Source organism: Symphalangus syndactylus, chromosome 5, assembly GCF_028878055.3.
Source record: "Symphalangus syndactylus isolate Jambi chromosome 5, NHGRI_mSymSyn1-v2.1_pri, whole genome shotgun sequence".
Classification (NCBI taxonomy): Eukaryota; Metazoa; Chordata; class Mammalia; order Primates; family Hylobatidae; genus Symphalangus; species Symphalangus syndactylus.
The window spans coordinates 90,184,319-90,208,060 of NC_072427.2; the positions used below are offsets into that span (position 1 = coordinate 90,184,319).

General features: G+C 42.5%; 1 protein-coding gene across 2 annotated transcripts in view; it reads left to right on the forward strand.

Moving 5' to 3' along the window:
- Positions 1-23,742, forward strand: part of DSCAM (DS cell adhesion molecule) — an 812,726-nt gene that overhangs the window by 704,727 nt on the left and 84,257 nt on the right. For both annotated transcript variants that reach the window (XM_055279737.2, XM_063640588.1), the window contains 2 exons: positions 2,336-2,491; positions 11,973-12,106. In XM_055279737.2, coding sequence (XP_055135712.1) covers positions 2,336-2,491; positions 11,973-12,106 — 290 coding nt within the window. The remainder of the gene's footprint in view (positions 1-2,335; positions 2,492-11,972; positions 12,107-23,742) is intronic.

Below are 23,742 nucleotides of genomic sequence, written 5' to 3' on the forward strand. Positions count from 1 at the left end.
CAGTGATCCTCCCACCTTGGCCTCCCAAGTAGCCGGGACCACAGGCATGAGCCATCGTGTCTGGTTACATTTGGGTTTTTATCCTAATCCAAATATATTCAGGAAAAGGAATATAATTGAATATGGAAAGACTCGTCCTTCAGAGATGAGAATTTCCAATCCATCTGGGACAACCAAGTATTGAGATTTTGACTGCCTGGTGACGACACACGCACAGACATTCTCGTCATTTTCGTAAGCCCTCTGTTGAGATTTCTAAATTGTGACCTCTAACAGCTGGCACCCTGCTGGCCTCCCTAGAAGACAGGAGTCCAAAGGCCTGTCTTTGGGCCATCCTCGCCCTGCTGTCTCCCCAGCAAAGCCCCAGCCTGCAGAACTGTCTGCTTCTGGTGGTCCCAGGCCTTCGGCTCCCACTGGGGCCTGGACTGTGGGAGCCACGTGGAGCCCCTTTACCCCTCTTCTTGCAACTCCTAGAAGGCAGAAGGGCTCTTTGGCATGTGAGGGACAGGCCTCAGCCATCCCATGCAGTATTTGCCATTCTCCTTTAATGCTGTATCCATTCCACATTGATCTTTTTGGTGACAAAAAAAAAAAGATGAACAAAAGATGTTCCACAGTCATCATGATCACAAAATACATGGCTATTCATTTGTGAACTTCTGTGCAATATCCTGGACACACGAGGGAAAAGAGGACACACGAGGGAAAAGAAAAACAATGAGCGGGAGGGAAAACCAAGACAGGCAAAAAGCAAAAGCCCATTTAATCTGGCCGACACGACGGCTCGTGGGTGCCTCCATTTTCAGCCCATTTTCTGCTTTTTCCCAGAGCAACTGAGGAGAGCAGCTGAGATCCGCGGCCTGTCCCCTCAACCACTGTGCTGGGTTCCTTGATCCTTCTGTCCCTCGACTTCCTTGTCTGTAAAATGCATGGGTTGCAAAAGTAATTGAATAACTCTGCTGGTTGTATAAGTTACTATCTGTACTTAGAATAGCATAGCGCTGGCACCTAGGCAGGCATGCATGTCACATCCGCTCCCTATACGGAGGCCAGGGAGAGTGAGAGGGATTGACAAGCAACCGGATTGTTCTCTAAATGTAGCCAAAGCAGACCTGTTCAACGAGGAACTCCCCAGACCTGCTGGTCTCTTGGGGTAACCGGGCTGCTCTGGGTACCAACGTGTCACTGACAGCCCCTTCCCCTAGGGGAACAGTTCTCAGGCCCTTCTCATGCTCTGAAGGTGACTCATTTCAAAACCCATCAGCCAAACACCGAGGAAGTACTTAGCACGTCATTTGTAAGTTTTCTCAAATTGCTGTGTATCATATGCTGGAGATGAGAGTGCATAGTGTTCCATCTGTGAATATTATTAGTTGATCCCACTCCTGAAAGTGAAGCATTTTTAGCTGACACCAAGTTTCTGACACATGGGCATGTCACTTCAGGATTGAAGCTGAGAGGAGTTCACTCCAGGTAAAAAGAGGCGTTGGCTGAACCACTCAGTTTCGCTCAGGTGTATTTTTTTCTTATTTAAAGATGTTATCTTTTCAGCTTTATTAAGGTATAATTGACAAAAACTGCATGTATTTCAGGCATGCAGCTTGTTTTGATGTATGTATCCAGCGTGAAATGCTTGCCACAATCAAGCTAGTTAACAGCAGGTCCACCATCTCACATAGTTACCATTTTCTTCCTCCACCCCGAAATGATACAAAGTTTCAGTTATGCAAGATGAGTAAGTTCTGGAGATCTAATGTACAAAGTGGCGACTATAGTTAAAGACACTGTCTTATAGACTTGAAACTTGCTGAAGAGGGTAGATCAGATATTTGAGATGAAGTCAGGTACTTAAAAATACATGTATGTTAAAGTAGAGCTTGTTTAAAATAACAATAAAACCCCTCAGCTTGCAGAAGCTTCCTAACGAATAGTTAGCAGTGGGGCTGCCGAGTGTGCAGTGTGTGTGTGTCGCCCTAAATGTGCTGCTAGGGGTGCAGGGGACATTGCTCATTAGCACCTGCTGAAGGATGAGTGGCAGCCCTGGTGCTGGCCTTGGGTTGATAACACTTAACTTGGAGCGAATTGCTTCATTTTCCAGACCAACGTTCTGCCTTGTGTTCTGGAGCAGTTTGATGTGAATGTTCTTTTCCAAAGGGCCACATGACACCATGAGCTCACAGGATGGCTGTGCATAGTCCCTTTGAGAATTTCCGTGTCCAGATGATGGCTGGATGGGCGATGGCATGGCACAGGGACAGTCAGTGGGGACAGTGTGGAAAAACGAGCAAAAATGGGCTCAGAAGTGAGATTTTGTTTTCTTGTTCTTGTCCTCCAGAGCTGGGTGAGATTAAAAACATCACCACCACACAGCCTTCACTGGAGCTGGACGGGCTGGAAAAGTACACCAACTACAGCATCCAGGTGCTGGCCTTCACCCGCGCAGGAGACGGGGTCAGGAGTGAGCAGATCTTCACCCGGACCAAAGAGGATGGTGAGAGACGGGTGGGCGGCGGGTCCCAGCAGTTGCTGGAAGGGCTGGGTCACAGAGAGCTCACTTGCCTTTACCCTGCAGTTCATCAGGCTATTCTCAGTGCAAACCTTTGCTGCCCTCCCAAAATATCCCAGCGCAGTTCAGACCATTAACTTCCTCTCTCGCCTTTGCTTGATGTGTGTAATCCATTGCTTCTTCTTCCTCTCTATTTTTTCTTCTTTCCTTTTGTTTTTTTTTTTTTGGCCAAGTATTATTGTAAATAGAAACTCATTTTATCCTAGAGCTGTAATACTTGTCATACATGTTTTGTATCTTGTTAGAATAATTTTAGTAGCTATTCAGCTATTAGTGTAAGCTCTGATTAAATCCATCCTTCCACTTCTTGAAAATTATGTACAGACTGAAGTTCTATTATTCTTTGCCAGCTGAATCACTTTAGAATAAGTCCTTAATTTGAGAACTTCATGTTAATTTTTTTTAATTCTTGCAAGAATTCATGGTGATTTTGTAAAAATTTAAATTGCTGCTGATTTTGTTCTACAACAATAATTCTTGCTGTTCCTTACAATTTGGATTGGGTTGTGTGACTATTACCCAAACGTACAGAAACCATACAACAAAGATTCTGTATTATTTTAAGGGAAACTCTGAGGGGCCTTAGCCAAGCCTGTTTAAGGAACAGATAAGTTCTGATAAATACTACCGTGGTAGTGAGAAAAGTAGCCTCCACCTTAATAAAGGAAGGAGCAACTGATGTCAAATTGATGCCCACGTAGAACCTTCCCAAAATATTCCAGCATAGAAGTATGCATTGAGATGAGACATTAGCAGAGCTAAATGCTGTGCTGGATTGTCTCTGCAACTTTTGTCTTCTTGCCAGGACTCTGTTCCCTAAGCAGTATAGGGCGGGAAAGCTGTTGGCCATTGCTGGTCACCTCCTGTGTATGGGCAGGTTTAATGTCTATGCTATCTCCCCCACTACTAGAGTATCAAAAATGCTGTTATTCTATCCCATATCTGCTCTGATGGAAGCAAAGAACACCTGCTCAGGGGCCATGATACGTTCTTCTCTTCAGCCTTTCTGCCCCTGACAATGATTCCCTGTTATTCTGAGCCTGCCATCTTCCACCTCACTCTCTGCTCTCACCTTGGCAAGCCAGGCCTTGCTCCTCCGAGCAGCCCCAGGCATCCACTCTCACCTGGTGTTTTTGCTGCCACTGTAGCCCTTCTCACATTACAATGTCTGCACCCAAACTAATCCTCATTTGCTTTAGTTTTTTTCTAAAATGCATAGGTAGTTTTTCCAGGGAATGTACAGGCGTCAGCTAGTTCTGCTCTAAGAAATTGGGTTATTTAGGGAAATCTAAGGTTCAAATGTAATGCCATTAGGAAGTCACACATCAATAGAGATATCTAGAAAGCTAAGTCCTGAGTGAAGACAGCCATAATTTAATTTTTTAAAAATGTAATAAAGAGCTGTGCAAATGCTGGCTCTGTCACCTGGTGCCCATGGGTCTTTGGGCACCTTACCTAAGCGTCTCTGAACTGGATTGTCGTTAGGGACAATCTGCTGTAGCAATCAGACTGCACAGAACCAACGTGTGAGAGCTGAAGTGGTGTCTGAAAACACCTGCTTGCCACAGAGTGGGATGCTTCCTGACGCTCAATATTTGATTATCTGCTCTCCACTCCTTCAGACTAGGGGTGAAATACTCCTTTTTACATTGCTAAGCAATAATGCAAATGTCACTGGAATTATTATTTAAAGAGCAAATTGATCATCCATAAAAGGTTTTGCACCTGCATGTTTAGAAGAATGTACAGAAATCCAATAAGAAGGGAAGGCTCTTCACAGAACCTTATTAACTCACAATTTTAGATCAATTTTTAATTAATATTCTAGTTTCAAGAATGATAGAGTTCTGTCTCAGAACTTGACCCCAGGGCCCAAGGTCTAATTTGTCAATCAATTATGCTTTGCTTTTGTCTCCAGTGCTGATAGTGTATGGAGCTGGGATTGCCTATGGAAAACCCTGCCTTGGGTACCCCAGTTACCCCAAGGAAGAGGCCATGAATCCCACTTTTGCTGGTGGTATGGGACAAGGACTATGCAGAACTGAGCGTCAATATTTCTTTAGGATAAGTCTGCATTTTCAAAAAGAAGTGGAGTGGTGGATCACTTGAGACCAGGAGTTCGAGACCAGCCTGGCCAACATGGTGAAACCCTGTCTCTACTGAAAATGCAAAATTAGCCGAGGGCAGTGGTGGGCACCTCTAATCCAAGCTAGTCGGGAGGCTGAGGCAGGAGCATCACTTGAACCCAGGAGGCAGAGACTGCAGTGAGCTGAGATCGTGCAACTGCACTCCAGCCTGGGTGACAGAGCGAGACTCTGTCTCAAAAAGAAAAAAGAGGTGGAGTGAAGATTGGGTGGAAGAAGAGAAAAGCTAGAATAATATCACTTTATCTCCCAGGTTCCCATGAAAAATTCAATAATTTAGAAACGGTGAAGAATTGTGTCAACCACTTTTGTAGACTCAGTACCTAATATAATTAGGCATTTCAGCAGTTTACAAAATTAAATGCAATTTTATTTATCTGATTGGAAGAAGGGACAAAGGCCAATTCAGAGAACAAATGCCCAGTCAAATTGATTATAGATCCTATTTATACTTCAATGAGAAAGCTTTGTAATTTTGAACTTTGGATTACACTTGCAATTTCAATTAAATTGTGTAAAAATACAGATAGATTTCCAGTAAAATAATAATTACCAACATTTGCTCAGTTCTTTCTCAATAAGATACTATTTTAGGCTCAGGTTGAAGTTTCAGCTTTTATCAATGTTGTTGCCGGCAAAGAAAGATGGCTGCAGTAACAGCGAGCATCTGATCCAGCTGTCTATGCCAGACACGCGTCCTGTACCGGTGTTCCTAATCTAGGCAGCCTGGAGGCTTAAACTGTCTTATTAGGTCACTGGTCATACTAAAAAGAGAAACTTAACCCTAATAAAGGCAAAAATTTACTTTTGCAAGGGATTCTTTGCAATAGCAATATTTGTTTAGAGAACAAGTCTGTGCTTGTCCTCTAAAGGTAGTTTCTCTACCTCTATCTAAAGATTCTTGGGCTCATAGACATATTCACAGGTCCACGGACACATTCTCATGTCTGTGGTCAAAATCTCAGGGCCATGGACATAGTCTCTTATCCATAACTATAGTCTCCGGTGCATGGACATATTCTCATGTCTGTGGTCAGAGCCTCAGGGCCGTGGATATCATCTCTTATCCGTAAATACGGTCTCAGGTGCATGGACATATTCTCATGCCTGTAGTCAGAGTCTCAGGGCCATGGATATCATCTTTTATCCATAAATACAGACTCAGGTGCATGGACATATTCTCATGCCTGTGGTCAGAGTGTCAGAGCCATGGATATCATCTTTTATCCACAAATATAGACTCAGGTGCATGGACATATATTTGGGGGTCTGTGACTACTGCTCACAGTTCACATTCTCTTTCCAGGACTGCTCAATCAATGAGAACTTGTGCCCCTATTATTGCTGCAGAAACACAAAGGATGACTTGGTGATCTGGCTTTCTGTTTTTGAGCACAAGAACAACTAATCCTGACTTCTAAAAACAGTTGTGAAATCCTGATGCCATTTTATTTGCCAATACCATAATATGAGCCAAGCCATAAGGAAAGAGAACACAAACAAAATGCAATCTATTAATCTTCCAATTGCTATTTTCACTCTGAAGGCAAAAGCTAGTTTTAGCCTTGATCCCTTTACACAAGAGTAAACCTTGCATATGTATCAATAGAGATAGTTAAGTTCAAATATTTGCTGAACACATCACTAATGCACATAACCCTGAAGGCACATGTGAGAGGGCCAGCAGCAGGTGCAATATGTGCTCTCTACTCCCTCCCCACCGTCAATTAGCAATCTCATTGGGAGGAGATCTGAAAGTAGAGCCAAGAGGAAGCAAAAGAATAAGCTGACATCCGGATGCCTCTGAATCTTCTGACCACCCATACTTTGAGCCATACATACTTGTGAAAGTGTGGATAGTGTGTGCCTGTGACGTGTGCTGGGGTGACTATGTGACCACACATCGGTAGACCTGAAAGCGGGTAGGTTGCATGTTGTGTTTGCATAGCCACCAGTGGTGCTGTTCCTCAGTAGACACCGGGAAGTACTGCCAATCAACACTGCTCACACTCCCTCCACTGCAGTGGATCCCAAACTAGGTTCTTACCTCAAACTAGGTGGGCCCCAGAGGTGCCCAGTGGTAAACAAGAGGCCCAGTGGGAGACTCCATTCTTCCCGTGACCCCGGCTTCAAGAGCCGCCCCACTTCCACTTGTGTTATGTGCTGGGTTTTCACATGATGGTTTGGTTAAAGGATCAGTCAAACATTTAAAGAATGCTTGAACACTCTTGCTCTAGTGAGAGGAAAGGCCAAAAATACCAGAGTCTTACGGACATGGGAAGAGAAAAGGGACATATGTGCACGCTTGGTGGGATGACAGCTGTGAATGTGACATGTCCCTCCAGGATTGTAGCATCTGCATGGCACGGCATGGCTCAGGAAAAGCCACTGAAAAGTTGTGGGCTTAGAAGGATCTGGCTACCATGGTGTACCACATATGTACATGCATGTTTGTGTGTGCACGTGTGCATACACACACACACACACACCTGCCTGTGGCTGTTTACTAAGACCAGAAAAATGATGGTGAAAAAAAATGAAGCTGACTGAAGTGTCTGTGTGGGTGTTTAATCAGACTTTCGTCTGGTATTCCTACTTCAAGGCAATACTGTTTCAGAAAAATGATTGTGGTATTTTTACATTAAGGTATGTTACAGGAGGGCTTACCCACTTGCATTTATTTTCTATGCTGTGGTACAGATTGCTACAACCTTAACACCTTAAAACAATACAAATGTCTTAGCGTTTCCAAGGGTCAGGCATCCAGGTCTGGTTGAGCTGAGTCCCTTGCTCAGGGTCCCACAGATAAATCATGGTGTGAGCTGGGCCTGTGCCCTCATCTGAGGTCAAGGTCTCCCAGGCTCACAGGTTATGGGATTTTTTTTTTTTTTTCTTTTTGGTTATGGGGCTGGAGTCACCAGCTTCCGGAGGCTGCCTGTTACTGCCTGTCACACCCCCTACAGCATGGTAGCTTCCTTCTTCGGGACCAATAGGAAATCCTCACATGGCTTCCAATCCCTCTGACCTCTTCTGTCTCTGACCTCCATCTCCTCTTCTAAGGGGCACATCTGATTAAACCCAGCCCACCCAGGAAACTTTCCTTTTCATTAACTGAAAGTCAAGTAATTAGGACTTCAATGATACCTGAACAAGCCCTTCACCTTTGCCACATGGCACAGCCTGCCCATGGGAGGAATCTGTCCATCATAGTAACAGATGCCACACCCATTCAAGGGGAAGGAATCACCCAGGCACATACACTAGAAGGTAAGGCTCCTGGGGACCCATTGTAGAATCCTGCCTACCACACAGACATGAATGAAATCATTTTTCCACTCTCGGAAAATCTGTACTGAGGATCTAGTATGTTCCAGATACTGGCCCAGGAACTAAAGATGCAGAGAAACAGGATGGGTGTGGTGGGGTTTGCACGCTAGTTGGGGAGACAGATGTTGATAGATCACCCCTGAGTGGATTGTTTCAAGTGCAATGATGAAGAAGAGTCTCAACAGAGACATGGAAGTCCTGACCTGACCTAAGCTGGTGATCAGGGAAGCCTTCCTGGAGGAAATGACGCATACTAGAACCTGAGAGATGAGTAAGCATTGCCAGGAAGAAGGCAGAGGGTGGGAAAAAGTCCAGACAGAGGCATCCCAAGGCCCTGGATCATGGCATCCCAAGGGCCCGGGGTGGGAGAAGCAAACCACTTTCAGGGAACTGAAACAGAGCTCAGTGTTGGGGAGCATCATCAAATCAGGGGGAGAGCCCAACTGCTGACCTGTCCTGTCCATGTGGACCTCCAAAGGGCTCGTCGAGTGACAGCAGGAAGACAATTCCAGGTCCTGGTTCTTGCAACTGAGAAGATGGTGGGGCCATTTCCTGAGATGGGGCAAGAGAAGCGCAGGTGTGGATAGAAGACGGTGAGCCCTGTTGTGACTATGTCGGTCTGAGGTGCCTGTGTGAAACATCTCAGCCAATTGGACACATGAGACACAGAAGCATCTGCAGCTCAGAAGGGATGTCCAGGTGCATTGGAGGAATGTAGAAGAGAGAATTCTCTGAAGGCCACATTCTTTACTACAATCAATTAAACTTGAATGCAGAACTTCTCTCTACGATGCCCAGGAATTCATGAAAACTTCCCAAGTTTGTTTTGACCTTCATAAGAGAAACTCAGACTACCAAAATGGAATGTGGTCACTAAGAATGTTTCAAGAAAATATGTCCCAAACAGACATGGTATACCGTTTTTTACTCCATCCTATGCCATCTCTGTCCTCTGCAACTCTCAGTGTCAGGTGTTTGGCATTCACCACTGAGTCACAAAGTAAAGGCTAGTATCATTTAGTGACATATAATCCAAGGACATAAGGATGGTTATTAGAGATGATATCTAGAACTTATTTGGTGCTTACTGTACAGAGAACAATAAATCATTTACATGAATTATCTCTTATAATTCTAAGAGTAAAAACATAAGCTGGCACAATTATTGTTGTAGATTTATAAATGAGGGAACTAAAGATTATTAGAGAAGTTAATCAGCTTCTCCAGGACATGGAGCTAAGTGGTAGAGCCTCATGAAACCAGCAGTGAGGCTCCAGGGCCCACACCTTTATGCTTTATGATATTGTCCAAACCAGAACTAAAATGTTAAGTTCTAGCTCTGAAAAGATTAGCTCAATCATCCAGAGAGCCTTTCCAAAATGCCATGTTCTTCAACTTTTCTATGTTGTTATTTTATTGTACAAAGTTCTAGTAACCATACAAGGAAAGCTTGTGTAAGGTAGATCATAAATCCATGTAGGAGGAGCCAACGGCGAGTTTAGATGGCGCAGTAAAAGTCCCACGATCGGCTGTGACACAGGCATGCTCACGGAAATCATCACTTAAAACAAGGAATCACCAAACTGTACAGTGGTCAAGAAGTACCTGAAATGTTGCATTTTAACTTAAAACATATAAATATGTATTTATTCCCTAATCATTCTCTAATCACATGACTTAGGATCACTTCTTGAAGTTTTGGGTGAAAAGATTGGAGTTCTGTGCCATCTTTTACTCCACGAACTGTATTTAATGTGTAGCATCTGCATTTTTCAACTGGTATCTCAATTAAGAGCATGTGACCATTTACCAACGATCTGTTTGCAAATTGGGACAAATCCACATGTCCCATTCTTCTCAGTGGTCCTGACCAAACATAGATCAGCCTTCTTCTTTCCTTCCTTTCTTCCTTCCTTCTTTTCTTCTTTCTTTTCTTTTTTATCCTTCTTTTGTCTTCCCTTCTTCCTTTCCTCCTTCCTTCCTTCCTTTCTTTTTTCTTCCCTCTTTCCTTTCTTCCTGCCTTCCCTCCTTCATTCCTTTTGTTCTTCCTTCCTTCATTTCTTTCTCTTTTTAATTTCTTTCTAACTTACCTCTAAGGAAGCCTTTCCAAAGTAGTCCCATTAACTGTCATAGAAACAGCTTTCTCTTGCACTTGAATTTCATTGGTTTACATAATGAATTAACTTACAGTATTACCCATGACAGGTACAATTGTCACAAACAGGTTGGAAACAAATACAACTGACCCCTCTTCAGCAGCCATTCAACTGGTTGGTGCTAGACTACTTGGCCTCCTAAAGAGAAGCTGCCCAGCAAGAGTGTTCAGTGTGGTGAACGCCAACCAGGGGCTTTATGGAAAGGACTGAGAATGTTGGCTAAGCTGGGGTGTCTACTAGGATTAAAATCCCCAGGAAATGTTCACTCTGCCCTTGTTGTTCAGGAGGAGCCCTGGCAGCTCTGAACTAGGTTGTGGATGTCTTAGACATTGCCCTCACCTGATAGAGGTTTGTTCTCAAGGGATTTTTTAACCCAGGATCTATCACTTATGTGTGTTACCTTTTCTAGATCTTCCACTGTCAGCAAGACTTGCCAAAAATGGATTACCAAGATTTTATATTTTCAAATGGTGACCATGTCCAACCCAAGTTAGTTCTCACCAAAGCTCTTGGTTTTGTTATGCAGATTTAGAAGAGTCAAGGTGACAATTATGAGATGCACATTCAACTCCAAAACGATTTACTGAGCAGTTGCATTGCCATCAAAGCAGTAAAAGACATAGATTTCTCCAGGGGCTTGCAAGGGACTTCTATTGGTTTGAATTTCAATGTCTCCATCAATGTGGTTGCCCTCCATGTGGACAGTGAGGTTAATGAGGAACAAAGCAAGAGCTCTGATGCCTTCCTCACTGGCACCTTTGACATTTTGGCATCTTATGTGTCTTGGCCATCTCACCCCCCCCTCACCTCTTCAACCTGGAAAATAAAATAAAAGAACAAGAGGAGTGGGACATGCCTTCAGTCTCACTCCGAAATCATGCTTAATATTGCTGCCACCATGTTCTGCCTTCTTAGCTGGTTTACAGAGGAGAGTTTGTCTTACATGGATACTGTGAATCTTGAACACAATAATCCCTATTCATCAACAATATTTCCATACCTCTCCTGAGCCCAAAGTGGTACCATTACAAAATGACTGGGGTGAGGGAGGGTGGGGTCTGATGGCTGAGGTAGTTCACCCTCATGCTTCTCAAATTCAGGATCCAAAAGGTTCATCCCCAGTACATTCAAAGCCAAAAACTGCCGCAGAAATGAGACTGATCCAGAAGTTAATTCTCCAGTTATCCAGAGGCAGGAAGTCGCCAGGGGCTGAAATGGGTTGGGAAGACTCCCCAGGACAAGAGGGACTAGAACTGACTGTATTAGGTCCTACAGCTATAAAGGACCACAGACTCCAACATTAGGAATTTATTTGCTGTCTCTGAGTTCTGGAGGCCAGAAGTCCAAAATGAAGGTGTCTGCAGGGCTGGTTCTCTCTGAGAGCTTTGAGACAAGCAACTGTTCTGGGCTTCTCTCCTAGGCTTATAGATGCCCTCTTCTCCCTGTGTCTTCACATCATCTTCGCTCTATACATGTCTGTCTCTGTGTCCAAATTGGCCCTTTTTATAAGGACACCAGAAGTACTGGATTAGGGACCACCCTAACAAACTCATTTTAACTCAATTACCTCTGTAAAGACCCTACCTCCAATTACAGTGTCATTCTGTGGTCCTGGGGGTTAGGACTTCAACATATGCATTTGGGGGGGCACAGCGGAACCCATAACGATCATCCTGAAAGAGCTGAACAGTAAGCGCGGAGTGGGGTCGTGTTGGGAAGCGTGGGTCCGCAAGCCCAAGTTGAGGCCCCACCTTGTGACTAAACGCACGGCTCTTCCAGTTCCAGGTCCTCCCGCGGGCGTGAAGGCAGCGGCGGCCTCAGCCTCCATGGTCTTTGTGTCCTGGCTTCCCCCTCTCAAGCTGAACGGCATCATCCGAAAGTACACTGTATTCTGCTCCCACCCCTATCCCACAGTAAGTTGGTAAATAACCAAGTGCCTTTCAAGCGTCTGCCAGGGACGAGCTGCAGGTGCTCGTGCTGGACAGTTTCGTTCCTTTGTTTCCTACCTACTTGGGTCTTTCCGGTGGTTTTGTTTTGCCCCTGCTGTCTCCACATACAAAACAAAGTCCTCATTTACACCTCATTTGAAAATACGCTCCTGAATCATGACAAGGGGGACAATTGTCTGGAATTATTGTTTATTTGGTGAGTTCCCACTAAACTGCCAGCAGCCTGATCAAAATCAAAACCCAGAGGCCTTAATTGTGCCTTAATTGATAGTCAGTGGACAACACCTATTGATTTTACTGTTGGACTCATCATGACAGGCACTTCACGCCTTCCTTCCCTCCCTTCTCCCTCCCTCCCTCCCTCCCTCCCTCCCTCCCTCCTTCCTTCCCTCCCTTCTCCCTCCCTCCCTCCCTCGCTCCCTCCCTCCCTCCCTCCCTCCTTCCTTCCTTCCCTCCCATCCCATCCCTCCCTTCTTTCCTTCCTCCATCTCTCAGGGGGAAAAGAATAGCAGGCAAAACCCTATTGTGCTAGAAATGAGGGACTTTAATGAAGATCTATTACCCTTACAGTTACAGCAGTCAGCTTGGTTCATTGTGAAGGAACTAAAAGTTATTTACCATTTCAAAGTGTGGTTTTTGTTATCGTTCATATTATTCCTGCTGAATAATCATTATAAAGTTAGACTGCTTCTGAGACCACACCAAAACATATCAAAAAGGGAAATTTTAAAGAAAAGAAAACATTAAAATGACCCACCAAAATTGACGATGTCTTCATAGAAACATTATGACATTTTCTGCGACAGTTGCCATATCTCTTCCATCTTTGTATCTCCAGCTCCCAGCATAGAACTTGACACATGTAGTCATTCACTAAGCATTTGTGGAGTGAGTATACACACTGGTTTGGTTTCCTTTCTGGTAAAATACACATAACGTAAAACTTATCATCTTAACCACTTTGATTATTGAGTTCATCAGTATTCAATACCTTCACGTTGTTGTGAAACCATCACCACCATCCATCTCCAGAACTCTACAAAACCGAAACTCTGTCCCCATTAAACACGAATTCCCCATCCTTCCTCCCGCCAGCCCCTGGCACCCACCATTCTACTTTCTGTCTCCGGATTTGACTCCTCTAGGGACCTCGTGCATGTGGAATGATACAGCATTTGTCGTTTAGTGACCAGCTCGTTTCACTTGACATGATATCCTCAAGGTTCATCCATGTTGTAGCATGCGATGGAATCTCCTTCCTTGTTAGGGCTGAAAAATATTCCCAAACAAATTTATGGATTAATCTTTTAATCAAGGTGATATGTTTGCCCAAGCTCAGAGTCCACAGAGGCCCCTGAGGCCTGGTGTACCCCAACAGTGAGTGTGAGTGAGAGAGTGTGTGGGCTTGCTTGGCCCATGAAGGTCCATCTGTTGCTGAAAAAGTAAGGTGTGTTCTCTACTGCTTATGCATTCATGGCAGTACTCTGCCCTTGAAGTCGATACGTAAATGTAAATAGTCAGAGTTAGGCTCCACAACATCTTTCTTGGCTTCTTATGTGGTCTTCAATATGCTGTTAATCCTCACTTGCTGAATCCTACCAGCAAAGCCCAGAGATGGAGAGAAGCATAGACATTGAAAAAAAGCTGAGCCATTGTGCCCTCAATGCCCAGGGTGGCTTCTGATTTTCTGCTTAGCACTGGCATGTGCCATATTCACCAAAGAGAGACAAAAATTATTGCTGAAATAAAGTATATATATTTGAAATGAGTCCTTAGTGACTGATGCTTACTGAGAAAGCCCCTATTTGTGGATGATACAGGCTGTATTTGGCTCTGTCCTCCCGGCCTAAGAATTACATACAATCAAAAAGGAAGAAAAAACATCCTATCCTGAAAACAAAGTCACACAGGTGTTGTTAGATGGGGTAGAAACGCATTTCCCCAGGATTTCTCCTGTCTCTTCACCCACAGAACAATGGGATTTGACCTGCCCAGGATCTTAACAACACACTCTCAAAAGGGACAGTAATGAGGGCCAGCAAGGCACGGTGGCTCACGCCTGTAATCCCAGCACTGTGGGAAGCCAAGGCAGGAGGATCACTTGAGGCCGGGAGTTTGAGACCAGCCTGGCCAACATATGAAACTCCACCTCTACAAAAAATACAAAAATTAGCCAGGTGTGGTGGTACATGCCTGTAATCTCAGGTACTTGGGAGGAGGCTGAGGCAGGAGACACTCTTGAACCTGGGAGGTGGAAGTTGCAGTGAGCCAAAATGTCACCACTGCACTCCACTCTGGGCAACAGAGCAAGACTCTGTCTCAAAAAAAAAAAAAAAGAAAGAAAGAAAAGAAATGACAGTAATGAGAGCAAACCCACCAGAAAAAGGTGGGAAATAACAGCTGAGATTTTTATCAGGGTATCTCTGTGTTGCCTTTTGACCATATTAAAAAGACTAGAGACATAGAAATATGATGGGCAGGTGCCTGTGTTCTTCCAGGAGATAATACCTAGAAAGTGTTACAAGAAGGTCCCAGAACCCCAGAGCATCCTCATTGAAATGAAGTGAACTAAAAACAGTTCCCTCTCCGTATCCACCTTCCTATCTATCTCAACCATCATTTAAGACCACGAGACCTATTTTTTACATCAAATAGTATCACTGAGAGTCAAGGTCAGAGACAATTATTTCTCTTCAGAGGTGAATACTTGTAAATAGTATCTATTATTCTGTTTTAAATATGAAATGATCAAGAAACTTTAAAGTACAGGGAAGAGGGTGTTTTTTTATTTGTTTTGTTTTTTTTTCATCAGTTTCTGCAATTTGACTTTCAGTCGGTAAACTAGATGCTGTCAAGTTTTCCGAGGCGTTTGCATTTCTGGCTATGTGTGCGAATGACCACCAGAGGGCAGTATGAGCTCTAGATATTTTCCTTGCTCATAAATCTGAATTTTTTTCTTTGAAATGATTTCATGGTTGAATGTAGAACATAGGGGGATAAATCAGGACACGATATGCCTTGTAATTTGGTCCTTTTTATAAGAGTCCCTCAGCTAACCTCCTCGCTGATGTCATTTTCTCTCAAGATCCCAAATTCATCTCCCCTTCTTGGGAAAGGACCTTGTTAAAATAGACAAGCTTTTTTCTCTAATATGTGACATGTGATGTCTGCTGATAGGCATTTATTTCATGGTGCTCTCTCAGTTTAGCTTAGAAAAAGACATTAGAATTTGCAACTTTGCATGTGGTCAGATGACAAGTTAGGGTAACTGAGAATGAATCTCCAAACAGGTTGTCTAAAGATGGTGCGGACTGAACGTGAACTTTCCCTCAGGGGTCCAGCAGTGCAATGAGATATTAAACTCCCCAATCAGAGATTCAAACCGCAAAATCTCAAAAGTCATTTGATTCGGAGCCTCATCCACATAATTTGTGGATTCTGGCTATTAATTTTAATATATAATGGTTTGAATGATCAAACAATCTATCATAAGCAATGAAAATCCAAAGACGTGAGATAACCCTTTTAAGGTCCCAGGAAGAAAACAGCCAAGCTTCATTTCCTCCCCGATGCTCCCATCTACATAAAAGCAGTCTGAAAAACTCTTACCTACAGACTGCTTTTACTATATACACATTAAATAAGCATTATGATATAGACATTGTCTATTTCACAAGGCTAATCTCATTTGCAGAGCTTAGAAATGTAAAATTAGGAAGCACAGACTTCTCATTAATGAAAACTAAAAATCAGAAGGCATAAAATCTCTCTGAGCTCTGATTCACATTGGTTATTCCAGCTTCAGATGATAATGTTATTCAGTTCCTGTACATAGTAGGTGCTCAATAAATGTTGCTGAATGAATCAGTGAGAATACACTACTCTTCTTACCCAGAAGACTTGGGCAATTAAGCTCTCCACAGTGTAGCCCAAAACTTAGAATTAAACAAGTCTTCTGGGAGGCAAAGTAACTCACCAGGTCCAGACAGCTTCCCACCCCAGGCAACAGGTGTGTGTTTGCCTCCCCATCAGCCAAAGACTGCATCAAATAAAGCCATAGTCAGGCTGAGGGCGAAAGGGGACTTCCGAGAACCAGAAATGTGCAGGAGTCTCAAGGAGTGGAAAAGTGGTATAACGTGGAATCTGGAAAGCAGCGTCTAACGTGCTCATCTGTATCTACAATGACATTCATCGCAGTGTTCACTCTTCCTCTGTCACATGGAACACGGACCTCCTGGCTGTATTAAAATGTCATTTCTCCCTCCCAGTACCCTCCCTATTTCATGTCACTGTAGCATATAGTGACGCTACTAGGCAGCGATTTGCTTTTAAAAACCTCCTTTTCTTAGCTTCCATTATCATGTTTTTTATTCTTTGTTTCTTCTTGTCCCTCTGCTTCCCACCCTTAAATGTAGGCATTTTCCAATATTCTTCCTTTGTCTCTTAATATTCTTCACTGTCTCCGTGGATCATTGAATCTGCTCTTATAATTTAACTGTCATCTGAAATTAAAGAGTTCGCATTTTTTATCTCTATGCTGACAATCTTAGAGAACCATCAGTCCTATATTTCCAACTTACCACCATCTGCGTTCTCAGGAAGACCTCTCCAGTACTTCACATTCAATGTGCCCACAAACACATTTATACTTGTCTCTCCCTCTCTTCCTGTGTTCTGGTTTAGCTGATGATCTAACAAAATCTGCTGCCTTCTGACCAGAAGCCTTCAAGCTACCTATAGTTCCTCTCCTAATCATTTATTCATTTTTACCACAAATAAACATAGAGCACTACTCTTAGACCAAGCTCTGAGCCAGGTTCTGCATCACATCAATCAAGAGATGCTGAGTTAGGGGTCATCACAAACAGGCCTGAAACCTCAGTGATTTACAATAACCAATGGTTTCATTTTTCTGTCACGATCATGCTCATTGTGAGTACATGGTAGTCCATGCCATGTTATCTTCGGTCCAGGAAGGACCCAGGCAGGTTTCATGACAAAGAGAGAAATCTCTGAAGCTCTGACATAGGCATGTAAACGCTCCAGCACAAATCATGAGCCAGAATCTGTCGTAAGATTCTGGTCCATGTCTTAACCACAAGGGGACCATGACGTATGCTCCAAACCCATACCCAGAAGTTCTAGGGAAGGCAGGAAACACTAGACAATGTCACCCTAATGTGTGATGTGACAGAGGACACAGCAGTGATGTGCACAGCACAGTGCAGGAGCGCAGACTGGGTGTCACTCAAACATACGGCCAGAATGGTTGCTTGGAACACATAGCTAGCCCTGGCTTGCAGGAAGAGAAGAATTTTACCTGATGAATCAGAGGCAGGAAGGGGTAATATGATCAGAGGAAATAAATGAGCAAAGTGACATCATGTCACAAGAGCTCTCTGCAATGTCTTTTTTGTTGTTTTTTTGTTTGTTTTGAGACAAGAGTTTCACTTGAAACTCTGAGTTTCACCTCCCAGGTTCAAGCGATTCTCCTGCCTCAGTCTCCTGAGTAGCCGGGATTACAGGCACCCGCCACCACATCGGGCTAATTTCTGTGGTTTTAGTGGAGATGGGATTTCACCATGTTGGCCGGGCTGCTCTGGAACTTCTGACCTCAAGTGATCGGCCTGCCTCGGCCTCCCAATGCAATGTCTTCTTAATCTCCTTTCACACCCAATGCCGTTGCCTTGCTTCAGGCCCTCTCCTGGAGAACCAAAACCAAGTCAGAAGCCTTCCCACTGCCAGGCTCAACTCCCAGCCTGTTGTCCACATCCCTGTCACAATTCCTCTTCCAGTTCTGAATCTGAGCGTGTTATTCCCTTGTGCAAATTTCTTGGATGACTTTGCAGTTTTTATCTAAAGACATTCAAAATTCTCAATATGACCTAGATTTCCGCAATCCAGCTGCAACTCCTGTCTAGTTTCATATTCTAATAACCTTCTTCCATCCAATATCTAAGAAATACCATGTCTCATACGTGTCTGCATTTGTGCACATGTGTGTGTATGTGTGTGTGTCTGTGTGTGTGTGTGTGTCTGTGTGTGTGTGTGTGTGTGTGTGTGTGTATTGGGTTTTCCTTGCCTTTTCCATTTCATCCTCTTTGGTAAAAATGTTTATTGTTTAAAGCTCAACTTAAATGCTATATTTTTATTTCACCATTTTTTAGCACTGGCTACACGTTACGCACTGAGTGCCAAAAGCTTTATACCTATGGTTTTTGAACTTGCTCTATGGTGACCCACAATAGAAAATATAAGTTATAATCACACCACAAAAGTACTTACACACCACAAACTTGCATTTACTACACGTGATGCCCTCTGATATTTTCTGTCCCATTTGACTTTTTTTCTGTTCTATTTCATTTTGTTTTTAAAGTGATTGTCATGTTCCATTAAATTCCCCTATGACTCACACTTTTAACAATACTGTTTTGCATCAGTTAATGCTGGTGACTACCTTACGCAGGAGGTGTTATGATTCTTATCTTCATTTAGTGATCCTGAAATGAAGACTACAATCTGGCCAGGGCCACGCAGGTTAGCAAAGGAAGATGGGATCTGCAACCCACAGGGGACTGAGCTCTTTGTCCTGATGCTTACCTGCCTTCCCTGGGATCCCAGCTCCATCTTGCCCCAGTATTCCCAGCACTGACTTTCAACCTCACTTTGACATAACCACAATCTCTTGCGTTATTGTTAGACATGGGCATAGACTGGCAAACCTGGTATTGTGCTGAAATAGTGGATGTTCCTCAAATGTGTGTTGAATTTTATAGATTATGACTGTGAGTCATCTAAAAGAGGTTGAATTGTGCAATGAAGCTGTAGCTTAATAAGGCAAGAAATTGCGTTATGTACTTTGGGATGCTTTGTATCCCAGAAGGATTTGGATCAAGTACCTGTGCTTTTAAATCACTTACATAGAAATCATTCTTCCATCATTTTATTTAAATGACTTAAGGATGCTTTTTTTTTTTTTTTTTTTTTTTTTTTTGGAGACAGAGTCTCACTCTGTCACCCAGGCTGGAGTGCAATGGCGTGATCTCGGCTCACTGCAAACTCTGCCTCCTGGGTTCATGCTATTCTCTAGCCTCAGCCTCCCAAGTAGCTGAGACTACAGGTGCCCGCCACCATGCCCGGCTAATTTTTTGTATTTTTAGTAGAGATGAGGTTTCACTGTGTTAGCCAGGATGGTCTCGATCTCCTGACCTCATGATCCGCCCACCTCGGCCTCCCAAAGTGCTGGGATTACAGGCGTGAGCCACCGCGCCCAGTGGAATCTCTTTTTTTTCTTTTTTTTAAACAATGGAAAATCTGAAAATTATGGAGATACCACAAGTTGGCCTAAAAATAGACAATCGTATTCCATTTACGCACATGTAATGAATCATGTACGTGAGACCTTTGTGGAGTGCTTCTACGTGGCAGGCAGATGCTAGGCTCTGTATGTTCTTGGATCAACCAAGCATTATTGTAGCCCCAGCATCCTGTCGTGTAATCATATGGCTGGAAAAAACCTAGAAGGGTTTCTTTGAGGCAAGGCTGCATCTAAATATCCCAGACACATGAAAATCAATTCTGGTTTTATAAAATTTCTTGGGAAGTCTATTCCTGAAGATTTCTTGGGAATATATTTTTATTTCACGGCTAGTTCTAATGGAATGCAGTTCTTTATTTTTTAACTTTTAAGTTCAGGAGTAACATGTGCAGGTTTGTTATATAGGTAAACTTGTGTCACAAAAGTTTGTTTTACAGATTATTTCATCACTCAGGTACTAATCCTAATACCAATTAGTAGTTTTTCCTGATCCTCCCCCTCCTCTCACCCTCCACCCTCCGAAAGGTGTGTGTTGTTGTTGTGTTGTGTGTTGTTCCCCTCTGTGTCTGTATGTTCTCATAATTTAGCTACCACATACAAGTGAGAAAATGTGATATTTGTTTTTCTATTTCTGTGTTAGTTTGCTAAGAATAATGGCATCCAGCTCCATCCATCTCTGCAAAGGACATGATCTTGTTCTTTTTCATGGCTGCATAGCATTCTATGGTGTATATTTATCACATTTTCTTTAGTCTGTCGTTGATGGGCATTTGGATTGATTTCACATCTTTGCTATTGTGAATAGTGCTGCAATGAATATATATGTGCATGTGTCTTTATAACATAATGATTTCTTTTTTTAATTTATTATTATTATATTTTAAGTTTTAGGGTACATGTGCACAATGTGCAGGTTTGTTACATATGTATACATGTGCCATGTTGGTGTGCTGCACCCATTAACTCGTCATTTAGCATTAGGTATATCTCCTAATGCTATTCCTCCCCCCTCCCCCCACCCCACAACAGTCCCTGGAGTGTGATGTTCCCCTTCCTGTGTCCATGTGTTCTCATTGTTCAATTCCCACCTATGAGTGAGAACATGTGGTGTTTGAGTTTTTGTCCTTGCCATAGTTTACTGAGAATGATGATTTCCAGTTTCATCCATGTCCCTACAAAGGACATGAACTCATCATTTTTTATGGCTGCATAGTATTCCATGGTGTATAGGTGCCACATTTTCTTAATCCAGTCTATAGTTGTTGGACATTTGGGTTGGTTCCAAGTCTTTGCTATCGTGAATAGTGCCGCAATAAACATACGTGTGCATGTGTCTTTATAGCAGCATGATTTATAGTCCTTTGGGTATATACCCAGTAATGGGATGGCTGGGTCAAATGGTATTTCTAGTTCTAGATCCCTGAGGAATCGCCACACTGACTTCCACAATGGTTGAACTAGTTTACAATCCCACCAACAGTGTAAAAGTGTTCCTATTTCTCCACATCCTCTCCAGCACCTGTTGTTTCCTGACTTTTTAATGATGGCCATTCTAACTTGTGTGAGATGGTATCTCATTGTGGTTTTGATTTGCATTTCTCTGATGGCCAGTGATGATGAGCATTTTTTCATGTGTTTTTTGGCTGCATAAATGTCTTCTTTTGAAAAGTGTCTGTTCATGTCCTTCGCCCACTTTTTGATGGGGTTGTTTTTTCCTTGTAAATTTGTTTGAGTTCATTGTAGATTCTGGATATTAGCCCTTTGTCAGATGAGTAGGTTGTGAAAATTTTCTCCCATTCTGTAGGTTGCCTGTTCGCTCTGATGGTAGTTTCTTTTGCTGTGCAGAAGCTCTTTAGTTTAATTAGATCCCATTTGTCAGTTTTGGCTTTTGTTGCCATTGCTTTTGGTGTGTTAGACATGAAGTCCTTGCCCATGCCTGTGTCCTGAATGGTAATGACTAGGTTTTCTTCTAGGGTTTTTATGGTTTTAGGTCTTATATAACATAATGATTTCTATTCCTTTGGGTATATACCCAGTAATGGGATTGCCAGGTCAAATGGTATTTCTGTCATTAGGTCTTTGAGGAGTTGTCACACTGTCTTCCACAATGGCTGAACTAATTTATACTCCCATCAACAGTGTATAAGCATCCATTTTTCTCTACAACCTCACCAGCATTTGTTATTTTTTGGCTTTTTAATAATAGTCATTCTGACTGGTGTGAGATGGTATCTCATCATGGTTTTGATTTGCATTTCTCTAATGATCAGTGATGTTGAGCTTTTCCTATGCTTGTTGGCTGCGTGTATGTTCTCTTTCGAAAAGTGTCTGTTCATGTCCTCTGCCCACATTTTATGGGATTTTTTTTTCTTGTAAATTTGTTTAAGTTTCTCGTAAAGGCTGAATATTAGACCTTTGTCAAATGCATAGTTTGCAAAAATTTTCTCCCATTCTGTCAGCTGTTTACTCTGTTGATAATTTCTTTTGCTGTACAGAAGCTCTTTCATTTACTTGATCCCATTTGTCCATTTTTGTTGTTGTTGCAAATTGCTTTTGGTGTCTTCATCATGAAATCTTTGCCCATGCCTATGTCCTGAATAGTATTGCCTAGGCTGTCTTCCAGAGTGTTTATAGCTTTAGGTTTTACATTTACATTTTTTAATCCATCTTGAGTTGATTTTTGTCTATGGTATAAGGAAGGGAGCCAGCTTCGATCTTCTGCATATGGCTAGCTAGTTATCCCAGCACCATTTATTGAATAGGGAATCCTTTCCTCATTGCTTGTTTTTGTCAGGTTTGTTGAAGATTAGATGGTTGTAGATGTGCGGTCTTATTTCTCGGTTCTTTATTCTGTTCCATTGGTCTATGTGTCTGTTCTTGTACCAGAACCATGCTGTTTTGGTTACTGTAGCCCTGTAGTATAGTTTGAAGTCTGGTAGCATGATGCTTCTAGCTTTGTTCTTTTTGCTTAGAATTGCCTTGGCTATTTGGGCTCTTTTTGGTTCCAACTGAATTTTAAAATAGTTTTTTTCTAGTTCTGTGAAGAATGTTAATGATAGTTTAATGAGAATAGCATGAATCTATAAATTGCTTTGGGTAGTATAGCCATTTTAAGATATTGATTCTTCCTATTCATGAGCATGAAATGTTTTTCCATTTGTTTGTGTCATCTCTGATTTCTTTGAGCAGTAGTTTATAATTCTCCTTGTAGAGATCTCTCACCATCCTAGTTAGCTGCATTCCCGGGTATTTTATTCTTTTTATGGCAGTTGTGAATGGGAGTTTATTCCTGATTTGGCCGTCAGCTTGACTGTTGTTAGAGGATAGGAATGCTAGTGATTTTTGCACTATTCTGAGACTTTACTGAAGTTGTTTATCAGCTTAAGAAGCTTTTGGGCTGAGATGATGGAGTTTTCTAGATGTAGAATTATGTCATCTACAAATAGTGATAGTTTGACTTCCTCTCTTCCTGTTTGAATGCCTTTTATTTCTTTCTCTTGCCTGATTGCCCTGGCCAGAACTTCCAATACTATGTTGGGTAGGAGTGGTGAGAGAGGGCATCCTTGTCTTATGCCAGTTTTCAAGGGGAATACTTCCAGCTTTTGCCCATTCAGTATGATGTTGGCTGTGGGTTTGCCATATATGGGTCATATTACTTTGAGGTGTATTCCTTCAATAACTAGTTTATTGAGAGTTTTTAACATGAATGATGTTGGATTTTATCAAAAGCCTTTTCTGCATCTATTTGAGATAATCACATTGGCTCAAAATAAAGGGATGGAGGAAAATCCAGTAAGCAAATCAAAAACAGAAAAAAGCAGGGGTTGCAATCCTAGTTTCTGACAAAACAGACTTTAAACCAACAAAGAACAAAAAAGACAAAGATCTAACTGTCCTAAATTTACATAATCCTATATTTTATATAATGGTAAAGCGTTCAATTCAAGAAGATCTAACTATCCTAAATATATATACACCCAACACGGGAGCACCCAGATTCATAAAGCAAGTTCTTAGAGACCATCAAAGAGACTTAGACTCCCACCCAATAACAGTGGGAGACTTTAACACCCCACTGACAATATTAGACAGATCATTGAGACAAAAAATTAACAAAGATATTCAGGACCTGAGGTCAGGTCCTGAATTAGATGGATCTGATAAATATCTACAGAACTCAAATGGATCTGAAAGATATTTACAGAACTCTCCACCCCCAAACAACAGAATATACATTCTTCTCATTGCTACATGGCACTTACTGTAAAATTGAACATAT